The sequence below is a fragment of the Callionymus lyra genome, chromosome 18 (assembly GCF_982586985.1).
Source record: "Callionymus lyra chromosome 18, fCalLyr1.hap1.1, whole genome shotgun sequence".
In the NCBI taxonomy this organism is placed as follows: Eukaryota; Metazoa; Chordata; class Actinopteri; order Syngnathiformes; family Callionymidae; genus Callionymus; species Callionymus lyra.
In genome coordinates, this window is record NC_141835.1 from 15125950 (window position 1) to 15146150 (window position 20201).

At 45.6% G+C, this 20201-nt stretch overlaps 2 protein-coding genes and 1 long non-coding RNA gene across 6 annotated transcripts; all 3 read right to left on the bottom strand.

Moving 5' to 3' along the window:
- Positions 1 to 1633: 1633 nt before the first annotated feature.
- Positions 1634 to 2411, bottom strand: LOC148060647 (interferon alpha-inducible protein 27-like protein 1). Its single transcript, XM_087780486.1, has 4 exons — positions 2308 to 2411; positions 2199 to 2231; positions 1961 to 2122; positions 1634 to 1889 (listed from the first exon to the last, which is right to left on the bottom strand). The coding sequence occupies exons 1-4, from the start codon at positions 2315 to 2317 to the stop codon at positions 1804 to 1806; spliced, it is 291 nt and encodes a 96-aa protein (XP_087636612.1). The 5' UTR covers positions 2318 to 2411; the 3' UTR covers positions 1634 to 1803.
- Positions 2412 to 4680: 2269 nt separating this feature from the next.
- On the bottom strand, positions 4681 to 5585 carry LOC148060648 (interferon alpha-inducible protein 27-like protein 1). Its single transcript, XM_087780489.1, has 4 exons — positions 5361 to 5585; positions 5256 to 5288; positions 5012 to 5173; positions 4681 to 4940 (listed from the first exon to the last, which is right to left on the bottom strand). Exons 1-4 carry the CDS (start codon positions 5368 to 5370, stop codon positions 4870 to 4872), a joined length of 276 nt encoding a protein of 91 aa, XP_087636615.1. The 5' UTR covers positions 5371 to 5585; the 3' UTR covers positions 4681 to 4869.
- Positions 5586 to 6919: 1334 nt separating this feature from the next.
- On the bottom strand, positions 6920 to 20019 carry LOC148060649 (uncharacterized). Of its 4 annotated transcripts, none has more exons than XR_015709317.1 (5): positions 19325 to 19348; positions 18829 to 18936; positions 18723 to 18755; positions 18491 to 18568; positions 18148 to 18419 (listed from the first exon to the last, which is right to left on the bottom strand). It is a non-coding gene; the product is annotated as an uncharacterized LOC148060649 (long non-coding RNA). The 4 variants fall into 4 exon arrangements; XR_015709315.1 differs by having other exon boundaries at positions 18491 to 18640; positions 19325 to 19341; XR_015709314.1 differs by lacking the exons at positions 18148 to 18419; positions 18491 to 18568; positions 18829 to 18936; positions 19325 to 19348 and adding exons at positions 6920 to 7180; positions 7252 to 7413; positions 19985 to 20019.
- Between the last annotated feature and the right edge of the window lie 182 nt (positions 20020 to 20201).

The window sequence follows — 20201 nt, forward strand, 5'->3', positions numbered from 1 at the left end:
CACTACGTCACCACCTACGTAACCAACACACGCCTCGATACACGCTTCATGAAATAAATCCTGGATTACTCTACACACGCCTCGAAGCCTCGACACAATCGGTGACATCACTACTATGCCCTGCCTTGCCTCTTTGTGTTAAGTTTGGGTTAGTTATTCTGTTCGCTATACAGTTATTTAGGTAGTTTTGGTTTGGTTCAACTTTGAGACTTGTATATTGTGTTAATGTGTTTATTTCCTGTGGTTCTTTTGTTTAGGTTTAGCACTTTGTTTTAGTCTTTCGGAGTAGCGATAATGTCTTCAACTGAAGTAGTATTTATAATTGTCATTTCTGTCCAGTCAATGTGTGGTTTTTGTTGAATACTAATGTGTTTTTGATTTCCCTTTATTTCTGTTATAATTACTAACTGTGTTTTGTTGTTTTCAATTATGATTATTTGAGGACTACGTCGGTTGTAAGGCATTCCCTGCACTGTCTGGCTAAGCAATAAACTATATTTTCTGGTACTTGTGTTTGTGCCTGTATTCATTTGTCGGAGGTTTCTACGCGCAGGGTCGTGGGTTTATATTTTTAGGTGCAAGGCCTAAAGTGGCATTGTTGGGTACTGATTGACACCAGTCCACCGTTACTCCCCGGGCTAGTGTTTAGAATCGGTTACATACTTTCTGGCGTTGTTGGAAGGATCTTGCAATCAGGCAAATGTACCTTTTATAGTTTCATTAAGAATCTGTTGTGTCAGAACCACAGGAATAGTTGTGTTGTTTACAAGTCAGCTTGGTTGTTTCTGTGTTGGCTTATGGTGAATAGAGTTTTTATTTTGAGGCAAGGCAGGGTCCGGTAGCTGACAGCCCCTTCTGGCTGCCCTTGGTAACAACGTCGGAAATTCCCCAAAATGGCAGAAGAGCTCCAGGATCTGCGGGAGCAGTTGGAGCACCTGCAAGCTGAGAACAATCGGTTCCGTCGAGAGCGTGATGCCAGCGAGGCGGGCCCAAGTTTCCGAGGACGCACCGAGAGCGCTGCTGTTTCGGAGAGAGTGGTGTACCTCTACAATATTTTGCTAAACACAATTCTTACAAATCCTTCTGTGAAGGAGGGTGTGCCACTCTTACCTGACAGAGTAAAAGTAAGTAAGTCATTTTTATTTGTATAGTGCTTTTCCAGACCAGGGTCACAAAGCGCTTAAACAATCAAAACAATACTCAATAAAGTATATACTTTAAAGGTCAAGATAACACTGACAACACAACAGGAGTTCCAGAAAATCAAGGAAAAGCCTGAACAAATAAAAACGTCTTAAGATGTTTCTTGAAGGAGTCAGTAGATCCATCAAGCGCAAAGAGAGAAGAAGATCGTTCTAAAGCTTAGGAGCAACAACCTGGAAGTTTTTCTCCTCTGGTCCTGAACCGTGTTCAGGAACCATAAGTAGATTCTTTTCACAGACCTCAGAGCCCGAGCTGGGGTGTAAGTCTGGATCAGATCATCTGTTGATACCATTTCTGTCTGGATTACCTCTGACAGGAAAGTTTGTATCAGTGCTATCTGACTCTATATTTGTGTGTCTCTCAAATGATAAATGATATGATAAAGGATGCTGAATTGTGCGCATATGTGTGCGATTTGACAACAACAACATGTATTTTATTTTTTTTATTTAGGGACTTCTATGACATCATTTGCAATATTACACGGCCGTATTTGTAAACATGACGTCATGGTCACGAGGCAAATACAAACCAGGAACACACAGTGATGTATCTTCTGCATGGAGTCAGTTGTTCCATAGATGGAGCTTTTCAATGGTTTCACACGATGAGGGCGATCGCTGCTCCACCAACTGCACCAACTGCACCCACAGCTGCAGAAGCAGCTGCTGGAATCCCGGCCATGCCTGCAGAATACACGGCATTATTATTTTAGACACTAGAGGGCGTATTTTAGTTAAGAAATGGGGGATTCTACCTGCTGCCTGCAGAACCGCAACCACTCCCCCCGCGGCCACTCCTCCTCCGTTGGCTATGGCAGCAGTAGACATCATGCTGGCGGCTAAAGAACTCGCAGCGATGCCCGCGGACGTGAATCCGATCGCACCGAGAACAAACGGTGCGGCGACGACACTCGTTCCTGGTCGAACAAAATCACACACACATCAAACAACTGAAAAAAACCCACTTGCTAGAAAAAGTGTAACGTTTCTAACCTGCTCCAACTGCGCCCAGAACTAGTCCTGTAACTGATGATGATAAATAAATAAACATACCGTTATTATAAAACACACTTTCTCATGAAGGCGTCTCTGAAATACTCACGCAGTCCCATCGTTTGTTCTCTACTGTGAAGGTCAGTTTCCAGACCAGTGTCAGCGCTGGAACAATAAGCAGTGCTGCTGCTGCTGCAGACTCCTCTTTTATAGCGGCCTTAAGTTTCGTTTTCCAGACATTGACATGTGACTCATAAACAGAGATGTACTGAATAATATGATACTTTTAACCTTGTATTGATAGTGATTGTTCAAGCGCTTTGTGACCCTGGGCTAGAAAGACGCTCTAGAAATAACCTTTACTTACTTTCTTACTTGTAATAATGTTATTGAAAAGAGGATGCTGGATCTAGCCACTAGAGGGAGCCATGTCAGTCGATCGTTTCCTAATATATGTCAACTTTATTCTCGCATTAAATAAAAAAAAAAATAAGAGTGACAACAACATGTATTTTTTTATTTAGGGACTTCCATGACATCATTTGCAATATTTCACGGCCGTATTTGTAAACATGACGTCATGTTAACGTAACATTCCGTTATTATAAAGTACTATTTCTCATAAAGGCGTCTCTGAAATACTCACGCAGTCCCATCGTTTGTCCAGTGTCCACTACTGAGTCAGTTTCCAGACTAACACTAACCCTAACCTAACTCTTACCTCTATTATAGCGACCTTAGCTTTCGTTTTCCAGTTACATATAAATATACATGTGACTCATTAACAGAGATGTACTGTATGTTATGAATGTATGTTAAGAGATGAAGTTGAGAAACCAGTATTACTAGATTCTGCACCAGTTATACTAAAATGAAACTAAAGAAAGAGAGCTATCTTTAAACCCCTTTGTCTGACATCAACATTATAAAGCTGACGTCAGACCACACCATAAAGAGACACAAGAAGTTCCTACTCGTTTACACGATTTTCATCATATAATCTCTTAATAAAAATGTAATACAATGACTTGAATCTCTCAAATTTACCATATTATATCTCGATTTAAATCTCGTCACAGCATTTAAAGAACATATTTGAGGGGCCCTTTACGCCTTCGTACACCACAAATCATTATAACAATATAACCTTGTTTGTTGTGTTGATTTTTCTCTCCACCTCCTGGTGGACACTGGACGTGGGTCTCTCCTGGACCTCCAAAAGTCCAAGACCAGCTCCTTGGTCTTTGATAGAGTATAAGAAAGCAAAAACATTCATGTGGAACTTGTAATCTTTTTTTCTCAAGAGAAAATTTAAATGTGTCTATAATAATTATAATTATTTTAATATCATTTTGTATGTTGTATTTCATCATGTGGAGTTTGAATCTGGTGTGAGTGCAAATCTTTCATTTGCAGGGACAATGTATGCTTTTCTTGCTTCAATCTTAAAAAAATATATATATATACCTTATTCCATGAGCACACAGAAGAGTTATTGTCGTTATCTTTATAATGCATTAACTGTGTATTGCTTTTGATTGTTCAAGCAGTTTGTGACCCTGGTCTAGAAAGGCGCTTTACAAATAACTATGACTTACTTACTTATCTATAACACACACTATTATTTTCTTCTTTAATAGTCGGAAAAGTTCTATATCTTTAGTAACCTTGAGACATTTAAAACTAGGGTCAGACATGTAACTAATTGGTTGAGTTAACTGATGAAAAAGACGTCCCAGCTACTTAGGGAAAGAGGCAGGTGAACACCTGGACAATTCGCCAGCCTATTGCAGTCAAATAGAACAAAGTTAAATCAGCTTTAGGTTTTTGTTTCATTAGAAAGCTGCTGTAGGAGAAAACTTTTGTTTTATTCGTTCACTTGTTTTTATCGACAAGGGCGTCAACGCCTTGTTTGTCACGACTTGTAATTGGAATGAGAAAACATATAACGCCCCAGAAAAGTCGCTTCAATCGGCGATCTGATGAGACGTCTCGTCTCTTTGTCATCTTCACAATACCCTGAGTTTTAACCTGCTCCAACTGAGACCAGAACTAGTCCTGTAACTGATGATAAATAAAAACACATACCGTTATTATAAAATACACTTTCTCATGAAGGCGTCTCTGAAATACTCACGCAGTCCCATCGTTTGTTCACTACTGTGAAGGTCAGTTTCCAGACCAGTGTCAGCGCTGGAACAATAAGCAGTGCTGCTGCTGCTGCAGACTCCTCTTTTATACTGACTCATAAACAGACATGTAATGAATAATATGATACTTTTAACCTTGTATTGATAGTGATTGTTCAAGCGCTTTGTGACCCTGGTCTAGAAAGACGCTCTAGAAATAACCTTTACTTACTTACTTGTAATAATGTTATTGAAAAGAGGATGCTGGATCTAGCCACTAGAGGGCGCCATGTCAGTCGATCGTTTCCTAATATATGTCAACTTTATTCTCGCTTTAAATTAAAAAAACAAGAGTGACGACAACAACATGTATTTTTTTTATTTTTTTTATTTAGGGACTTTCATGACATCATTTGCAATATTACACGGCCGTATTTGTAAACATGACGTCATGGTGACGAGGCAAATACAAACCAGGAACACACAGTGATGTATCTTCTGCATGGAGTCAGTTGTTCCATAGATGGCGCTTTTCAATGGTTTCACACGATCAGGGCGATCGCTGCTGCACCAGCTCCACCAACTGCACCCAAAGCTGGAATCCCGGCCATGCCTGCAGAAAAGACGGCATTATTATTTTAGACACTAGAAGGCGTATTTTAGTTAGGAAATGGGGGATTCTACCTGCTGCCTGCAGAACCGCCACCACTCCCCCCGCGGCCACTCCTCCTCCGTTGGCTATGGCAGCAGTAGACATCATGCTGGCGGCATAAGAACCCGCAGCGATGCCCGCGGACGTGAATCCGATCGCACCGAGAACCAACGGTGCGGCGACGACACTCGTTCCTGGACTGACAAGATCACACACACATCACACAACAGAAAAATCACCTACTAGAAACTATTGACAAAGTAAAAAGTTTCTAACCTGCTCCAACTGCGCCTAGAATTATTCCTGTAACTGATGAAAAATAAATAAACATTTCGTTATTATAAGTACTATTTCTCATAAAGGCGTCTCTGAAATACTCACGCAGTCCCATCGTTTGTCCAGTGTCCACTACTGAGGCAGTTTCCAGACTAACCCTAACCCTAACCTAACTCTTACCTCTTTTATAGCGACCTTAGCTTTCGTTTTCCAGATACATATAAATAGACATGCGACTCTTTAACAGAGATGTACTGTATGTTATGAATTTTTGTTAAGTGATGAAGTTGAAAAAACAGTATTACTAGATTCCGCACCAGTTCTACTAAAATGAAACTAAAGAAACAGAGCTATCTTTAAAACTATTTCTCTGACATCAACATTATAAAGCTGACGTCAGACCACACCATAAAGAGACACAGGAAGTTCCTACTCGTTTACACGATTTTCATCATATAATCTCTTAATAAAAATGTATTATGACGACTTGAATCTCTCAAATTTACCACATTATATCTCGATTTAAATCTCGTCACAGCATTTAAAGAACATATTTGAGGGGGCCTTTACGCCTTCGTACACCACAAATCATTATAACAATATAACCTTGTTTGTTGTGTTGATTTTTCTCTCCACATCCTGGTGGACACTGGACGTGGGTCTCTCCTGGACCTCGAAAAGTCCAAGACCACCACTAGAGGCGCCAAGTAACAAATTATCTCCTTCATTCCATTTTAATTTTTGCAACCTTCATTTCCCTTTTTATGTGACAAAAACTATATTTATTTCTTCCTTTATATTCGGAAAAGTTCTATATCTTTGGTAACCTTGAGACATTTAAAACGAGGGTCAGACATGTAATTAATTGGTGAAGTTAACTGATGAAAAAGACGTCCCAGCTACTTAGGGAAAGAGGCAGGTGAACACCTGGACAATTCGCAGCTTATTGCAGTCAAATAGAACAACTTTAATTCAGCTTTAGGTTTTGTTTCATTAGAAAGCAGCTGTCGGAGAAAACTTTTGTTTTGTTCGTTCACTTGTTTTTATCGACAAGGGCGTCAACGCCTTGTTTGTCACGCCTTGTAATTGGAATGAGAAAAAAAGTAACGCAGCAGAAAAGTCGCTTCAATCGGCGATCTGATGAGACGTCTCGTCTCTTTGTCATCTTCACAATTCTCTGATTTTTAACCTGCTCCAACTGCGCCCAGAACTAGTCCTGTAACTGATGATAACAAATAAAAACACATACCGTTATTATAAAATACACTTTCTCATGAAGGCGTCTCTGAAATACTCACGCAGTCCCATCGTTTGTTCACTACTGTGAAGGTCAGTTTCCAGACCAGTGTCAGCGCTGGAACAATAAGCAGTGCTGCTGCTGCTGCAGACTCCTCTATTATACTGACTCATAAAAAGAGATGTACTGAATAATATGATACTTTTAACCTTGTATTGATAGTGATTGTTCAAGCGTTGTGTGACCCTGGTCTAGAAAGGCGCTCTAGAAATAACCTTTACTTACTTTCTTACTTGTAATAATGTTATTGAAAAGAGGATGCTGGATCTAGCCACTAGAGGGCGCCATGTGATTCGATCGTCTCCTTATATATGTCAACTTTATTCTCGCTTTAAATTAAAAAAAAAACAAGAGTGACGACAACATGTATTTTTTTTTATTTTTTATTTAGGGACTTCCATGACATCATTTGCAATATAACACGGCCATATTTGTGAACATGACGTCATGGTCACGAGGCAAATACACACCAGGAACACACATTTTGTGATGTATCTTCTGCATGGAGTCAGTTGTTCCATAGATGGAGCTTTTCAATGGTTTCACACGATGAGGGCGATCGCTGCTGCACCAGCTCCACCAACTGCACCCAAAGCTGCAGAAGCAGCTGCTGGAATCCCGGCCGTGCCTGCAGAATACACGGCATTATTATTTTAGACACTGGTTGGCGTATTTTAGTTAAGAAATGGGGGATTCTACCTGCTGACTGCAGAATCGCCACAACTCCCCCCGCGGCCACTCCTCCTCCGTTGGCTATGGCAGCAGCAGACATCATGCTGGCGGCATAAGAACTCGCAGCGATGCCCACGGACATGAATCTGATCGCACCGAGAACTACCGGTGCGGCGACGACACTCGTTCCTGGACTAGTGCTTAGAGCTTAGTTCCAGACGGGTCAGTACAATCTCCAACCGATCTAGATGCTCCTCTACACTTGAAGAAAACACAATGATGTCGTCCAAATACAACAGCAGGGTTTGGCAGTGCTGTGCTCCAAACATTTGCTCCATGAGGCGCTGAAAAGTCCCAGGAGCATTACACAAACCAAATGGCATGCGGGTGATATCAAATAAACCAAATTGTGTGCAAAATGCAGTCTTTGCTTTATCTTTCTCAGCCACGGGTACCTGATTATAACTGCTTGCAAGGTCCATTGTGGAGAACAATCTAGCTCCAGACATGGCATCGAGGGCGGGAAAGTGTCCTTCCTGGTCTGTTTGTTTAGCTGTCGGTAGTCCACAAAAAGTCGCAGATCCCCATTTTTCCTCCTGACAAGAACAATGGGAGAGGCATAGGGACTACTACTCTCTCGTATCACCTTAGTTTCCAGTAGTTGATGTATATGGGCCTTTACCGCCTCGTATTCCGAAGGTTGCGTCGGTGCCTCTGTCTCACTGGCGTTTCATCTAAGAGGGGAATATCATGAGAGATTAAGGACGTACAGCCGAGGTCGCCATCAAATGCGGAGAACACCTGTTCATGCTTGAGCAACAACTCCCTTACATTATGCTGTTCTACATCCGAGAGTAAAGAGAGATCAAGCGCCAAAATTCCATCCACGACAGATATGCCCCCCACACTTTACGACCTAATGGTGGCAATAACCCGCTCAGTATCACCGCGCACCTCACTCAGCCCTGCCGGGAGACTCACTACCTCCGCTGGGGACAACCGTCCTATTGGACACCTAGGCTGAATGTCAACTACTGACATGCCAACATTAACCACAGGGACATACGCGGTACCTCGAATAACACGGACCAAACCCCGGGACACCAATAATCTCGCTGGCAGAGTAAACTCGTGATTCAGTGGTTCAATCAGCACAGATCCACATGAAGCTACCAAGGAGGAACAAGTTGTTGCCACTTTGTGGACCCCCCGGGAATAGATACGCGCCTTCTACCTCTTAGTCTGGCTAGCGAGGAGCGGGAAACGAGCGACTGAACTTCGGCGTGATGGCAAAATTGGAATGCGGACCGCCAAGGTTCAGACAACGCCAACCCTTCACCCTAATCGTGAAACTCGGAGCTATATTGGTTGGGGAACACTTGGTAACAAGCCTTTATAATATTCCTCCCCAATATGCCCGACCCCCCGAGTGGTGTCACCTGCTCATGAACATCTTTTACTTCCAAATCGCCCCGCCGAGGTATTACACGACCAAAGACTTCGATGTCTGATGTCCAGCAGAGTCAGTTCAGTGTGGTTGAAGTCTCTTCAATTCTCTGCGTAAATCAGAACTGGTTACATGCTCTACAAAATGATCACGAAGTAAGAGTGCAGCATTAGGGACGCTCATTGGAGAGCAGGCAACTATCTTTTTCATTAGGCAGTTCAATGAATGGGAAAACTCTTGAAGAGACTCACCCTCCAGCTGTTTCCTACCGAAAAAATCCTGCTGTAGCACAATATAGGACTTGGCACACCCATAAAAGTCTTTCAGGATCTCAAAGACCCGTTCCGGATTCTCCCTTTCAGCGCATGGTCTGTACTTGATCTCGTCCCGAGCCTCGCCCTCCAAATGGTCATAAATAAACCAAGCCTGATCACTTGGTCCCAAGTGCCTGGTGTTCATACTGAGTTCCACTTCCTCAATCAACTCTTCAATCCCGATGCCATGACTGCCCCTGAAAACAGGGCATCGTCGCTCTCATGCGAGGTACACCACTCTCTGAAACAGCAGCGCTCTCTGTGCGTCCTCGGAAACTTGAGCCCGCCTCGCTGGCATCAAGCTCTCGACGGAACCGATTGTTCTAAGCTTGCAGGTGCTCCACCTGCTCCCGCAGATCCTGGAGCTCTTCCGCCATTTTGGAGAATTGCCGACATTGTTACCAAGGGCAGCCAGAAGGGGCTGTCAGCTACCGGACCCTGCCTTGCCTCAAAATAAAAACTCTATTTAACATAAGCCAGCACAGAAACAACCAAGGTGACTTGTTAGCTCTGCTTACTCAACCAACTATTCCTGTGGTTCTGAAACAAAAGATTCTTATTGAAACTATAAAAGGTACAATTGCCTGACTGCCAGATCCTACCAACAACGCCAGAAAATATGAAACTGATCCTAAACACTGGCCCGGGGAGTAACGGTGGACTGGTGTTAATCGGTATCCAACAACGCCACTTTAAGCCTTGCACCTAAAGATGTAATCCCACGACCCTGCGCGTAGAAACCTCAAGCAAATGAATACAGGCCCACAAACACAAGTACCAGAAAATAATATAATTTATTGAGTAGCCAGACAATGCAGCGAATCACTTACAACCGACGTGGGCTATAAATAATCATAACTGAAACTGACAAAACACACAGTTAGTAATTATAACACAGAAATAAAGGGAAAACAAATACACATTAGTAAAACCACACATTGACGTGACAGAAATAACGATTATAGACACTACTTCCGTTGAAAACAAAATCGCTGCTGTGAAAAACTACAAAAAGTGTTAAACCTAAACAAAAGAACCACAGGAAATAAACACAATATTACCACAAGATACAAGTCGTGAGAACAAAATGCTATCGGTCTTTGTCAACAAGTGTGACGTCAACATCCGAAGGTTTGGCGGAAGTTGCGTGTGCGGCAGTTTGAAAACTTTTTAGCTGAGGCTGAAACTGCAAAACTTAACTCGGTCTTTATACAAGCACACATCTACAATTGTATTCCATGGCGCTTTTAAACAAACAAGCACAATATCTCAATTTATTCCTGTGGTGTGACGGCTCTACATTCCTGTACGATCAGTTTATTAGCGTGTGTGACGTCACCTCTGCAGGATCGCGATTACTGTTGACAAACGTCACGTAGATCGCTCATAATCGCAGCTAAATAAAAAGAAAACATATGTCCATAAACGCAATCTCAATGAAAGATTCTATTTTCATAGAAAAGCGCACCGGATTATAAAGAGGATCAAGCGAAATAGCACATCCAGACTTTATTTTACTCATTCATAAAACAATGTCAACATTTTGGAGTTGAAACACCTAAAAATATACCATATAGTCACTTTAACAGGACCTTTAAAGCATGTATTACTCTGCAAGAGCCTCTTGACTTCCGCGATGTGTAAACAATCTAAGCTTCAAAAAATAAAAATTAAGCATTTTTTACCGATTTATGTTCACTGTGTACCTCCTTAAAGTGGTTCGAGGTCGTTAAGCACAATCGGAGGTAGAATCGCACTGTTGACATTAAAAAATTCAAGTGCGCTTCATAGTTTTAGAATTACCGTAGCCATATGACAACAGCGACACGTCACGTCACGTTACCATGGCAACGAAGGGGTGGGCGATGCGTCAAATGTAACCCGGGACGTTTGAATCCGACGTCGGGGAGTGCTCTGTATATTACTGGGTGACCCGGGTAGGCTAAAACCGACGTTTTTGTCCCCCCTCTAACATCACCCTAGTGACGCCAGGGGGACATTGCACGGCGTCGGACGGTATGACGCCTCGGCCCGAGGCCCTCGGGTGTGAGGACGTGTTGCCCGCACACGTCCCAGAACGCCGTCCGCCCGACTTAGGCACCAGACCAGCTGACTGTCACGACACAGAGGAGAGGAGCAGACTGAGTGACGCATCCCTTCATAGTCTCCGCTCCATTAGCAGGTGAGGCCAATTAGGTAATGAGAGAATGTAAACGTAATCATCTCAATAACAAACTTAAAATAACCATCCGGTTACATTAGGTTTCGTTTTCCAGATACATATAAATAGACATGTGACTCATTAACAGAGATGTACTGTATGTTATGAATTTATGTTAAGTGATGAAGTTGAGAAACCCCTGAGTTATCTATCATAACCTCAGGTTCTACGAGTTGGTGCGAAGCCCTCTAACGGCTTCGCTATTGGTTTACCCCGAGGCACCGCCTCGACTCTGAGAAAGCTTAATGAACTCGCCACCCAGCAGGGGGCAGTCCACTTCCTATAAAGGCAGGAAGCACCCGCCGCACTTTCTCCAACTGAAAACTCAGCGAGAAGGGCGGCCGCTGGGCGAAGAGGTTAGATGGCTTCGCACCAACTCGTAGAACCTGAGGTTATGATAGATAACTCAGGGGTTCTACGTCATTGGTGCTCCGCCCTCTAACGGCTTCGCTATTGGTTTACCCAAAAAGGCGAAGCCTGACGGGATAAATGTACCCCCAGCTGGACGCCGCTCCTGAAGCAGCATCGCTAGGGCCCCACCGGCCCAGGATCCAAGTCCACTGGAGCCGTGGGCCTCGAGGGGGGGCACAGCAGCGCTCAAAACCGTATGAGCTACTGATCCCGCCGTCACGTCGAAGAGATAGGCCTTAGCAAGGTAGACGTGGACGCCCAAGAAGCAGCTGAGCAGATATCCTCTGCTGCCACACCCCGCAAAAGAGCCACTGAGGCTGCCACGCCACGGGTGGAATGTGCCCTCAGACCGCTAGGAGCGGATCCACCCGCTGCTCGGTAGGCCCGGATAATGGCCGATCTCACCCAATGAGAGAACCTCTGGGGGGGGAGATCGCCTCTCCCCGTCGGCATCTACCGTGGCAGACAAAGAGGGCATCAGAGCGCCTAAACACGGCCACCCGCCGCAAGTAACAGGCCAACGCCCTCACTGGACACAACAGGTGGAGACGTTCCTGACCCGGGTCCGAGTGGGGCAGCGGGTGAAAGGCCCGCAGCGTGAAGGTCGTCGCCCGGAACAAGGAACTCAGAATCTTCGGGCGGAACGCTGGGTTAGGACGCAAAGACACCGAAGACTCCTCGACGCCAAAGGAAGACACTCAGGGTTAATGGAGAGGGCACAAGCTCACTTGCTCTCTTCGTGGTTGTTAGTGCCAGAAGGAGCGATACCTTGAAAGACAAGATATCCAGTGGGACTTGGTCAAGAGGCTCGAAGGTCTGGCCTGTGAGAGAGTCCAGTACCAACTGGAGATCCCACTGAGGGCTGGAAGGCCTTGCAGGAGGTCGAAGCCTGCAGGCACCCCGCAGGAAACGCGCCACCAAGGGGTGGGCGTGAACCGAAGCACCCTCAAAACCGACATGCCTCGTCGCTATGGCTGATGCGAACACTCTCAGTGTCGCCACAGTCCGCCCGTTATCCAGCAAATGTTGCAGGAAAGACAGGATAGCGGAGACCAAACAAGAGCTGGGGTCCAAGGACCTGTCTGAACACCAGCGGGAGAATCCGCCACTTTGAGGCATAAAGCCTGCGTGTTGACGGGGCCCGGGCGTTCTCCAGCGTGTGGAGAACGTCCGGGTCCAAAGTCCCGATCAGCTCGTCCCGTGCAGGAGCCACACCTTGAGAGGCCGGCCCAGCACCGGGGGCGCTGTCAGAGTCCCCCCCCGCCTGACACAGGGCACGGGGCCCCAAGGGATGGCCCACGGGGCCCCGACCGCCATGCGCACCAGCTCTGGGAACCAGAGCGCCCCCGGGGAGTCTGGTGCTACTAGAATTAACCTCAGCCCCCCCCGCCTCGCCCTCCGAATCAAGGGGAGAAGGAGCCGCGGAGGAGGGAAGGCGAACAGTAAACCGACCGGCCACCTCGAATGGGCTAAGCGTCCACGCCTAATGGGGGGCAATCCGAAGCCCTGAGTGAGAACCAAAGAGGGCATTTGAAGTTCTCCTTGCTGGTGAAGAGGTCTGCAACCGGGTGACCGAATCGAGACCAGATCTCGCTTGCCACTGCCTCGGACAGACCCCATTCGTCCTGGACGGCCCCCCCTCGACAGTCTGTCCGCTACTGCATTCAGCTCGCCCGGTACGTGCTGAGCTCTGAGCGAAAGCAGGTGACAGTCTGCCCACAGCCAAATCTTCTTTGCCACACTCAGAAGGGCTGGGGATCTGACTCCACCTTGGCGATTTACGTACGCCACGGCGGTGGAGCTGTCGGATAGTACTAGGACGTTGGACCGTGACAGTTGGGGAGAGAGGTGAAGCAGGACATTGTGAATCGCCTTCAGCTCTAGCCAGTTTATGTGTCTGAGCACCGGACTGCTCCAGACCCCACTGGCGTAGGCCTGACCCGAGGTGCCTCCCCAACCTGTCAGAGAAGCGTCTGTAAACACTTGAGTGTAACGAAGGACGCAACCCAATGGAACTCTCCACCTGAGGTTGGCTAGAGAGTTCCAAACTGGATGTCCTGCAAAACCCGAGCGTGAAGGCGCACTTTCCGACCTCTTTCCCGCTTGAGGTCTAGCTTGAGACGACCAACCATCTCTGAAGCTCCCTCATGTGCAGCAAGCCCAGCCGAACAACCGTGTGGGCTGCTGCCATGAGCCCCAGGGGGGACATAACAGTGCCTGCTGTTGTCACGTGACACCGAGCTTCCAGCAACTGTGTTGTCAGTCGGAGAATGGGCTGGATACGCGCGCCTCCCGGACGTGCGTATCCAGCCCCCCTCCTCCGAGTTCAACAGTACCCCCAGGTAAACTAACTGTTGAACTGGAGTCAGAGCGCTCTTGCTGAGGTTCACTGTGAACCCCAGGGTGGCAATATGGCTCAACACCTTCTGTGTGTGAGCGTAACTTTCTGCCTCTGACCTGGCAAGGATCAACCAGTCGTCCAGATAGGTCAAGATCCTTACCCCACTCACTCTCAATGGCTCCACTGCCTCTTCCACACACTTGGTGAAGGTCCTGGGTGCCAGAGAGTAGCCGAACGGGAGTCGAGTGTATTGAAACACCCGACCCTCGAGGGCGAAACGCAAGTACTTTCGATGTCTCTTGACTATCGGTATGTGAAAGTACGCGTCGGTCAGGTCGATAGATGTCATCCAATCTCCTGGACTTACACCTGAAAGCAGTTTCTTGACCGTCAACATGCGAAACGGGCGGGTAGCTATGAACTTGTTCAAATAGCTGAGGTCCAGAATGGGCCTCCAACCCCCGGTCTTCTTCGCCACGAGGAAGTACCGGGAGTAAAACCCTGTCATCATCTCGGCTGCAGGGACCAGTTCTACGACCTCCTTCTGCAGCAGAGTAGACACCTCGTTTCTCAAACAGGATAATTTCTCCTGCTCCGCCATACGCGTCCAGAGAATCCCTGAAAACGCGGGGGTTGACGGGCAAAATGTAGCGCATAGCCCCGCCTGATTACTCCCCCCAGCCAAGTGGGTCTTAGAAGTAAAACCAGGCGACTCCAAGCCGAATAATGTTCTGTCAGAACCGCAGCCCTGGCGAACCTTGGGTAGTCCCCCCAAGGGCGGGCCGTAGACGAAAAGGGCATCACACAAGCCGCGTCTCTATCTCTTGAATCCACAGAGCATGTACTCGAGTTGGATTCACTAGAACCCCCACTCTCATACATAAAACCGGCTCTGTGGGAGAAGCGCGCAAGACACCTCAGATGCGCGTCGTGCGTGTTCCCTTCCCCCCCCGGAAGTCTTCCCAACTCCCTGAGCACTTCTTAGTGTCACCGGAGCTGACAAAACCTGCGATGTGGAGGAATGTGCTGGAGAATTAACCCGGAGCTGAAGTGAGTTAGGTCGCGCGCGCGTCGGCACCGCATCACTCACCCGGTCCCGTACATTCTCAAGCTCCGCTGGCGGTCCAGACCTGCTCGTCACTCGTGAGATCCGACCGCCACGCACCTCTCCAGTTGATCGACCAGACGGGGCGGAAGTTCTTCGCCCTCGCCTGGTCTCAGGACGGCGAGAAACTCGCGCGTAAAAACACCAGGTTGCGTCAGTTCCATGGCGTTTCTCCGCCGCCAAACGTGACGTCCTCCACGGTGCCAGTGCTTGTAGACAGCGCTGTGGGGGAAGGAACAACCTCCGGTCAACATAGACATGTCTGGACTAGTTCCACTCACCTCCGCTGTCAAGCTCTGTCGGGCACGAGCGCTGGTCGACGCGGAAGTAAACACAGCTGATCAAGCCGGTCTCGTGGACATTTGCTTATCAGGCCGACGAACGGGATCTCCGTCTCCGCGTATCCCCGTCGCGCCTCGTCATCACGCCCATGCAGGTGATGGCGGAGCTGCGCCGCCTCCTGCCGGGCCATTCCTCTCAATGGTGCGTCCGTTCCATGGCGTTTCTCCGCCAAACGTGACGTCATCCATGACGTTTCTCCGCCAACGTGACGTCATCCATGACGTTTCTCTGCCAAACGTGACGTCATCCATGGCGCCGGGATTTTTTTGACAACGCTCATCGGCGGTCAAACCCCGTCAGCGCATGTCAACACGGAAGTGAAGTAAACACAGCTGATCAAGCCGGTCTCGTGGACATTTGCTTATCTGGAAACAAAGCACATGGTTGAGTCTGCCCTTCATTCGTGTGGACAGACTCCGTTATTACAGTCTCGGCATGACCCGGACAAAGGGGTTTAAAAACCTCCTCCGAACTGTGTTCTGAGAGGAAACTCTCGCCGTCTATGAACGGCGGAGCATGTTAGCTTAGCATTAGCGGCGAAAGTCTCTAATGACGCCTGTGAATACGTCACACTCACAGGCGGAGCCACATGCACACTAACACCTCTCAAGTGAACCCGTCGAGTGCTGCAGGAGGGCCATGGGGCCTGCAAGAGACACTTACCTGATCGCTCTCGCATACCCCATGGTCGACTCCATGCAGCGAGCCAGTCGTCCTCCTCGTCGACGTCTGTTCATGATCGAGGGACGACTCAGCTCGACTCATCAGGGCCCAACACGTTGGAACGTGAGCTTGTCGAGTGCAGCTCACAGGACTGCCATGTTGTTTTCTTAAACAACACGGCAGTCCTGTGTTGATCATAATCATGATCTGAGGCGGCGTGGGTCGACAAGCCTCGAACGCTTCCCAACACTGTCAAAAGCCGTGGGAAGCGCTCGGAAGGCCACATAATCATCACGTGTGATTTGGGCCTCTAGGCAAAACGAAGCAGACATGTGTGTCTCCTCTTCAGGGAGTCTTCGTGCACACATGGTTCACTTCAATATTCATTCGCCATCATTACATTCCACTGTCAGGAGCTTTCTCGCTGAGTTGAAAAAGGAGAAAGTGCGGCGGGTGCTTCCCGCCTTTATAGGAAGTGGACTGCCCCCTGCTGGGTGGCGAGTTCATTAAGCTTTCTCAGAGACGAGGCGGTGCCTCGGGGTAAACCAATAGCGAAGCCGTTAGAGGGCGGAGCACCAATAACGTAGAACCAGTATTCCTAGATTCCACCAGTTCTACTAAAATGAAACAAAAGAAACAAAGCTACCTTTAAACCCCTTTGTCTGGCATCAACATTATAAAGCTGACGTCAGACCACACCATAAAGACACACAGGAAGTTCCTACTCGTTTACACGATTTTCATCATATAATCTCTTAATAAAAATGTATTATGACGACTTGAATCTCTCAAATTTACCACATTATATCTCGATTTAAATCTCGTCACAGCATTTAAAGAACATATTTGAGGGGCCCTTTACTCTTTCGTACACCAATAACAATATAACCTTGTTTGTTGTGTTGATTTTTTTCTCCACCTCCTGGTGGGCATTGGACATGGGTCTCTCCTGGACCTCCAAAAGTCCAAGACCAGCTCCTTAGTCTTTGATTCAGAGTATAAGAAAGCAAAAACATGTAAATGTGTCTATAATTATTATAATTATTTTAGTATAATTTTGTATGTTGCTGTATTTCATCATGTGGAGTTTAAATTTGGTGTGAGTGCAAATCTTTCATTTGCAGGGACAATGTATGCTTTTCTTGCTTCAATCTTTAAAAAAAAACAAAAAAAAACAACTTATTCCCTGAGCACACAGAAGAGTTACTGTCATTATCTTTATAATGCATTTACTGTGTATTGCGTTTGATTGTTCAAGCGCTTTGTGACCCTGGTCTAGAAATGCGCTTTACAAATAACTATTACTTACTTACTTATCTATAACACACACCACTAGAGGCGCCAAGTAACAAATGATCTCCTTCATTCCATTTTAATTTTTGCAACCTTCATTTCCTTTTTTATGTGACAAAAAACTCTATTTATTTCTTCCTTTATATTCGGAAAAGTTCTATATCTTTAATAACCTTGAGACATTTCAAACTAGGGTCAGACATGTAACTAATTGGTGAAGGTAACTGATGAAAAAGACGTCCCAGCTACTTAGGGAAAGAGGCAGGTGACACCTGGAGAATTCGCCAGCCTATTGCAGTCAAATAGAACAAAGTTAAATCAGCTTTAGGTTTTTGTTTCATTCGAAAGCAGCTGTCGGAGAAAACTTTTGTTTTGTTCTTCACTTGTTTTTATCGACAAGGGCGTCAATGCCTTGTTTGTTTTTTTCTCTGAAATACTCACGCAGTCCCATCGTTTGTTCTCTACTGTGAAGGTCAGTTTCCAGACCAGTGTCAGCGCTGGAACAATAAGCAGTGCTGCTGCTGCTGCAGACTCCTCTTTTATACTGACTCATAAACAGAGATGTACTGAATAATATGATACTTTTAACCTTGTATTTATAGTGATTGTTCAAGCGCTGTGTGACCCTGGTCTAGAAAGGCGCTCTAGAAATAACCTTTACTTACTTTCTTACTTGTAATAATGTCATTGAAAAGAGGATGCCGGATCTAGCCACTATGTGAGTCGATCGTTTCCTTATATATGTCAACTTTATTCTCGCTTTAAATAAAATAAAAAAAAAAAGAGTGACGACAACAACATGTATTTTATTTTATTTTTATTTAGGGACTTCCATGACATCATTTGCAATATTACACGGCCGTATTTGTAAACATGACGTCATGGTCACGAGGCAAATACAAACCAGGAACACACAGTGATGTATCTTCTGCATGGAGTCAGTTGTTCCATAGATGGCGCTTTTCAATGGTTTCACACGATCAGGGCGATCGCTGCTGCACCAGCTCCACCAACTGCACCCACAGCTGCAGAAGCAGCTGCTGGAATCCCGGCCATGCCTGCAGAAAACACGGCATTATTATTTTAGACACTGGTTGGCGTATTTTAGTTAGGAAATGGGGGATTCTACCTGCTGACTGCACAATCGCCGCCGCGGCCACTCCTCCCCCGGGCGTGAATCCGATCCAACTGAAAATTACCGGTAGAACTACCGGTATAATTGCCGGTACAATTGCCGGTACAATTGTCGTTAGAACTATCGGTGCGACGACACTCGTTCCTGGACGGACAAGATCACACACACATCACACAACAGAAAAATCACCTGCTAGAAACTATTGACAAAGTGAAAAGTTTCTAACCTGCTCCAACTACGCCTAGAACTAGTCCTGTAACTGATGAAAAATAAATAAACATTCCGTTATTATAAAGTACTATTTCTCATAAAGGCGTCTCTGAAATACTCACTAAGTCCCATCGTTTGTCCAGTGTCCTCTACTGAGTCAGTTTCCAGACTAGCCCTTAACCTAACTCTTACCTCTTTTATAGCGACCGTAGCTTTCGTTTTCCAGATACCTGTAAATATACATGTGACTCATTAACAGAGATGTACTGTATGTTATGAATTTATGTTAAGAGATGAAGTTGAGAAACCAGTATTACTAGATTCCACACCAGTTATACTAAAATGAAGCTAAAGAAACAGAGCTATCTTTAAACCCCTTTGTCTGGCATCAACATTATAAAGCTGACGTCAGACCACACCATAAAGAGACACAAGGAGTTCCTACTCGTTTACACGATTTTCATCATATAATCTCTTAATAAAAATATATTACGATGACTTGAATCTCTCAAATTTACCACATTATATCTAGATTTAAATCTCGTCACAGCATTTAAAGAACATATTTGAGGGGCCCTTTAAGCCTTCGTACACCACAAATCATTATAACAATATAACCTTGTTTGTTGTGTTGATTTTTCTCTCCTTATCCTGGTGGACACTGGACGTGGGTCTCTCCTGGACCTCGAAAAGTCCAAGACCACCACTAGAGGCGCCAAGTAACAAATGATCTCCTTCATTCCATTTTAATTTTTGCAACCTTCATTTCCTTTTTTATGTGACAAAAACTCTATATTTCTTCCTTTATATTCGGAAAAGTTCTATATCTTTAGTAACCTTGAGACATTTAAAACTAGGGTCAGACATGTAATTAATTGGTGAAGTTAACTGATGAAAAAGACGTCCCAGCTACTTAGGGAAAGAGGCAGGTGAACACCTGGACAATTCGCCAGCCTATTGCAGTCAAATAGAACAACTTTAATTCAGCTTTAGGTTTTTGTTTCATTAGAAAGCAGCTGTCGGAGAAAACTTTTGTTTTGTTCTTTCACTTGTTTTTATCGACAAGGGCGTCAACGCCTTGTTTGTCACGCCTTGTAATTGGAATGAGAAAAAAAGTAACGCTGCAGAAAAGTCTCGTCTCTTTGTCATCTTCACAATTCCCTGAGTTTTAACCTGCCCCAACTGAGACCAGAACTAGTCCTGTAGCTGATAACAAATAAAAACACATACCGTTATTATAAATACACTTTCTCATGAAGGCGTCTCTGAAATACTCACGCAGTCCCATTGTTTGTTCACTACTGTGAAGGTCAGTTTCCAGACCAGTGTCAGCGCTGGAACAATAAGCAGTGCTGCTGCTGCTGCAGACTCCTCTTTTATACTGACTCATAAACAGACATGTAATAAATAATATGATACTTTTAACCTTGTATTGATAGTGATTGTTCAAGCGCTGTGTGACCCTGGTCTAGAAAGGTGCTCTAGAAATAACCTT

Coding starts and splice junctions, on each gene's coding strand:
- LOC148060647 (XM_087780486.1), bottom strand. Junction 2,123..2,198: donor TCTGGGCGCAGTTGGAGCAG/GTTAGAAACGTT, acceptor TTGTTCGACCAG/GAACGAGTGTCGTCGCCGCA. Junction 1,890..1,960: donor TGCGGTTCTGCAGGCAGCAG/GTAGAATCCCCC, acceptor TGTATTCTGCAG/GCATGGCCGGGATTCCAGCA.
- LOC148060648 (XM_087780489.1), bottom strand. Junction 5,174..5,255: donor TCTAGGCGCAGTTGGAGCAG/GTTAGAAACTTT, acceptor TTGTCAGTCCAG/GAACGAGTGTCGTCGCCGCA. Junction 4,941..5,011: donor GGCGGTTCTGCAGGCAGCAG/GTAGAATCCCCC, acceptor TCTTTTCTGCAG/GCATGGCCGGGATTCCAGCT.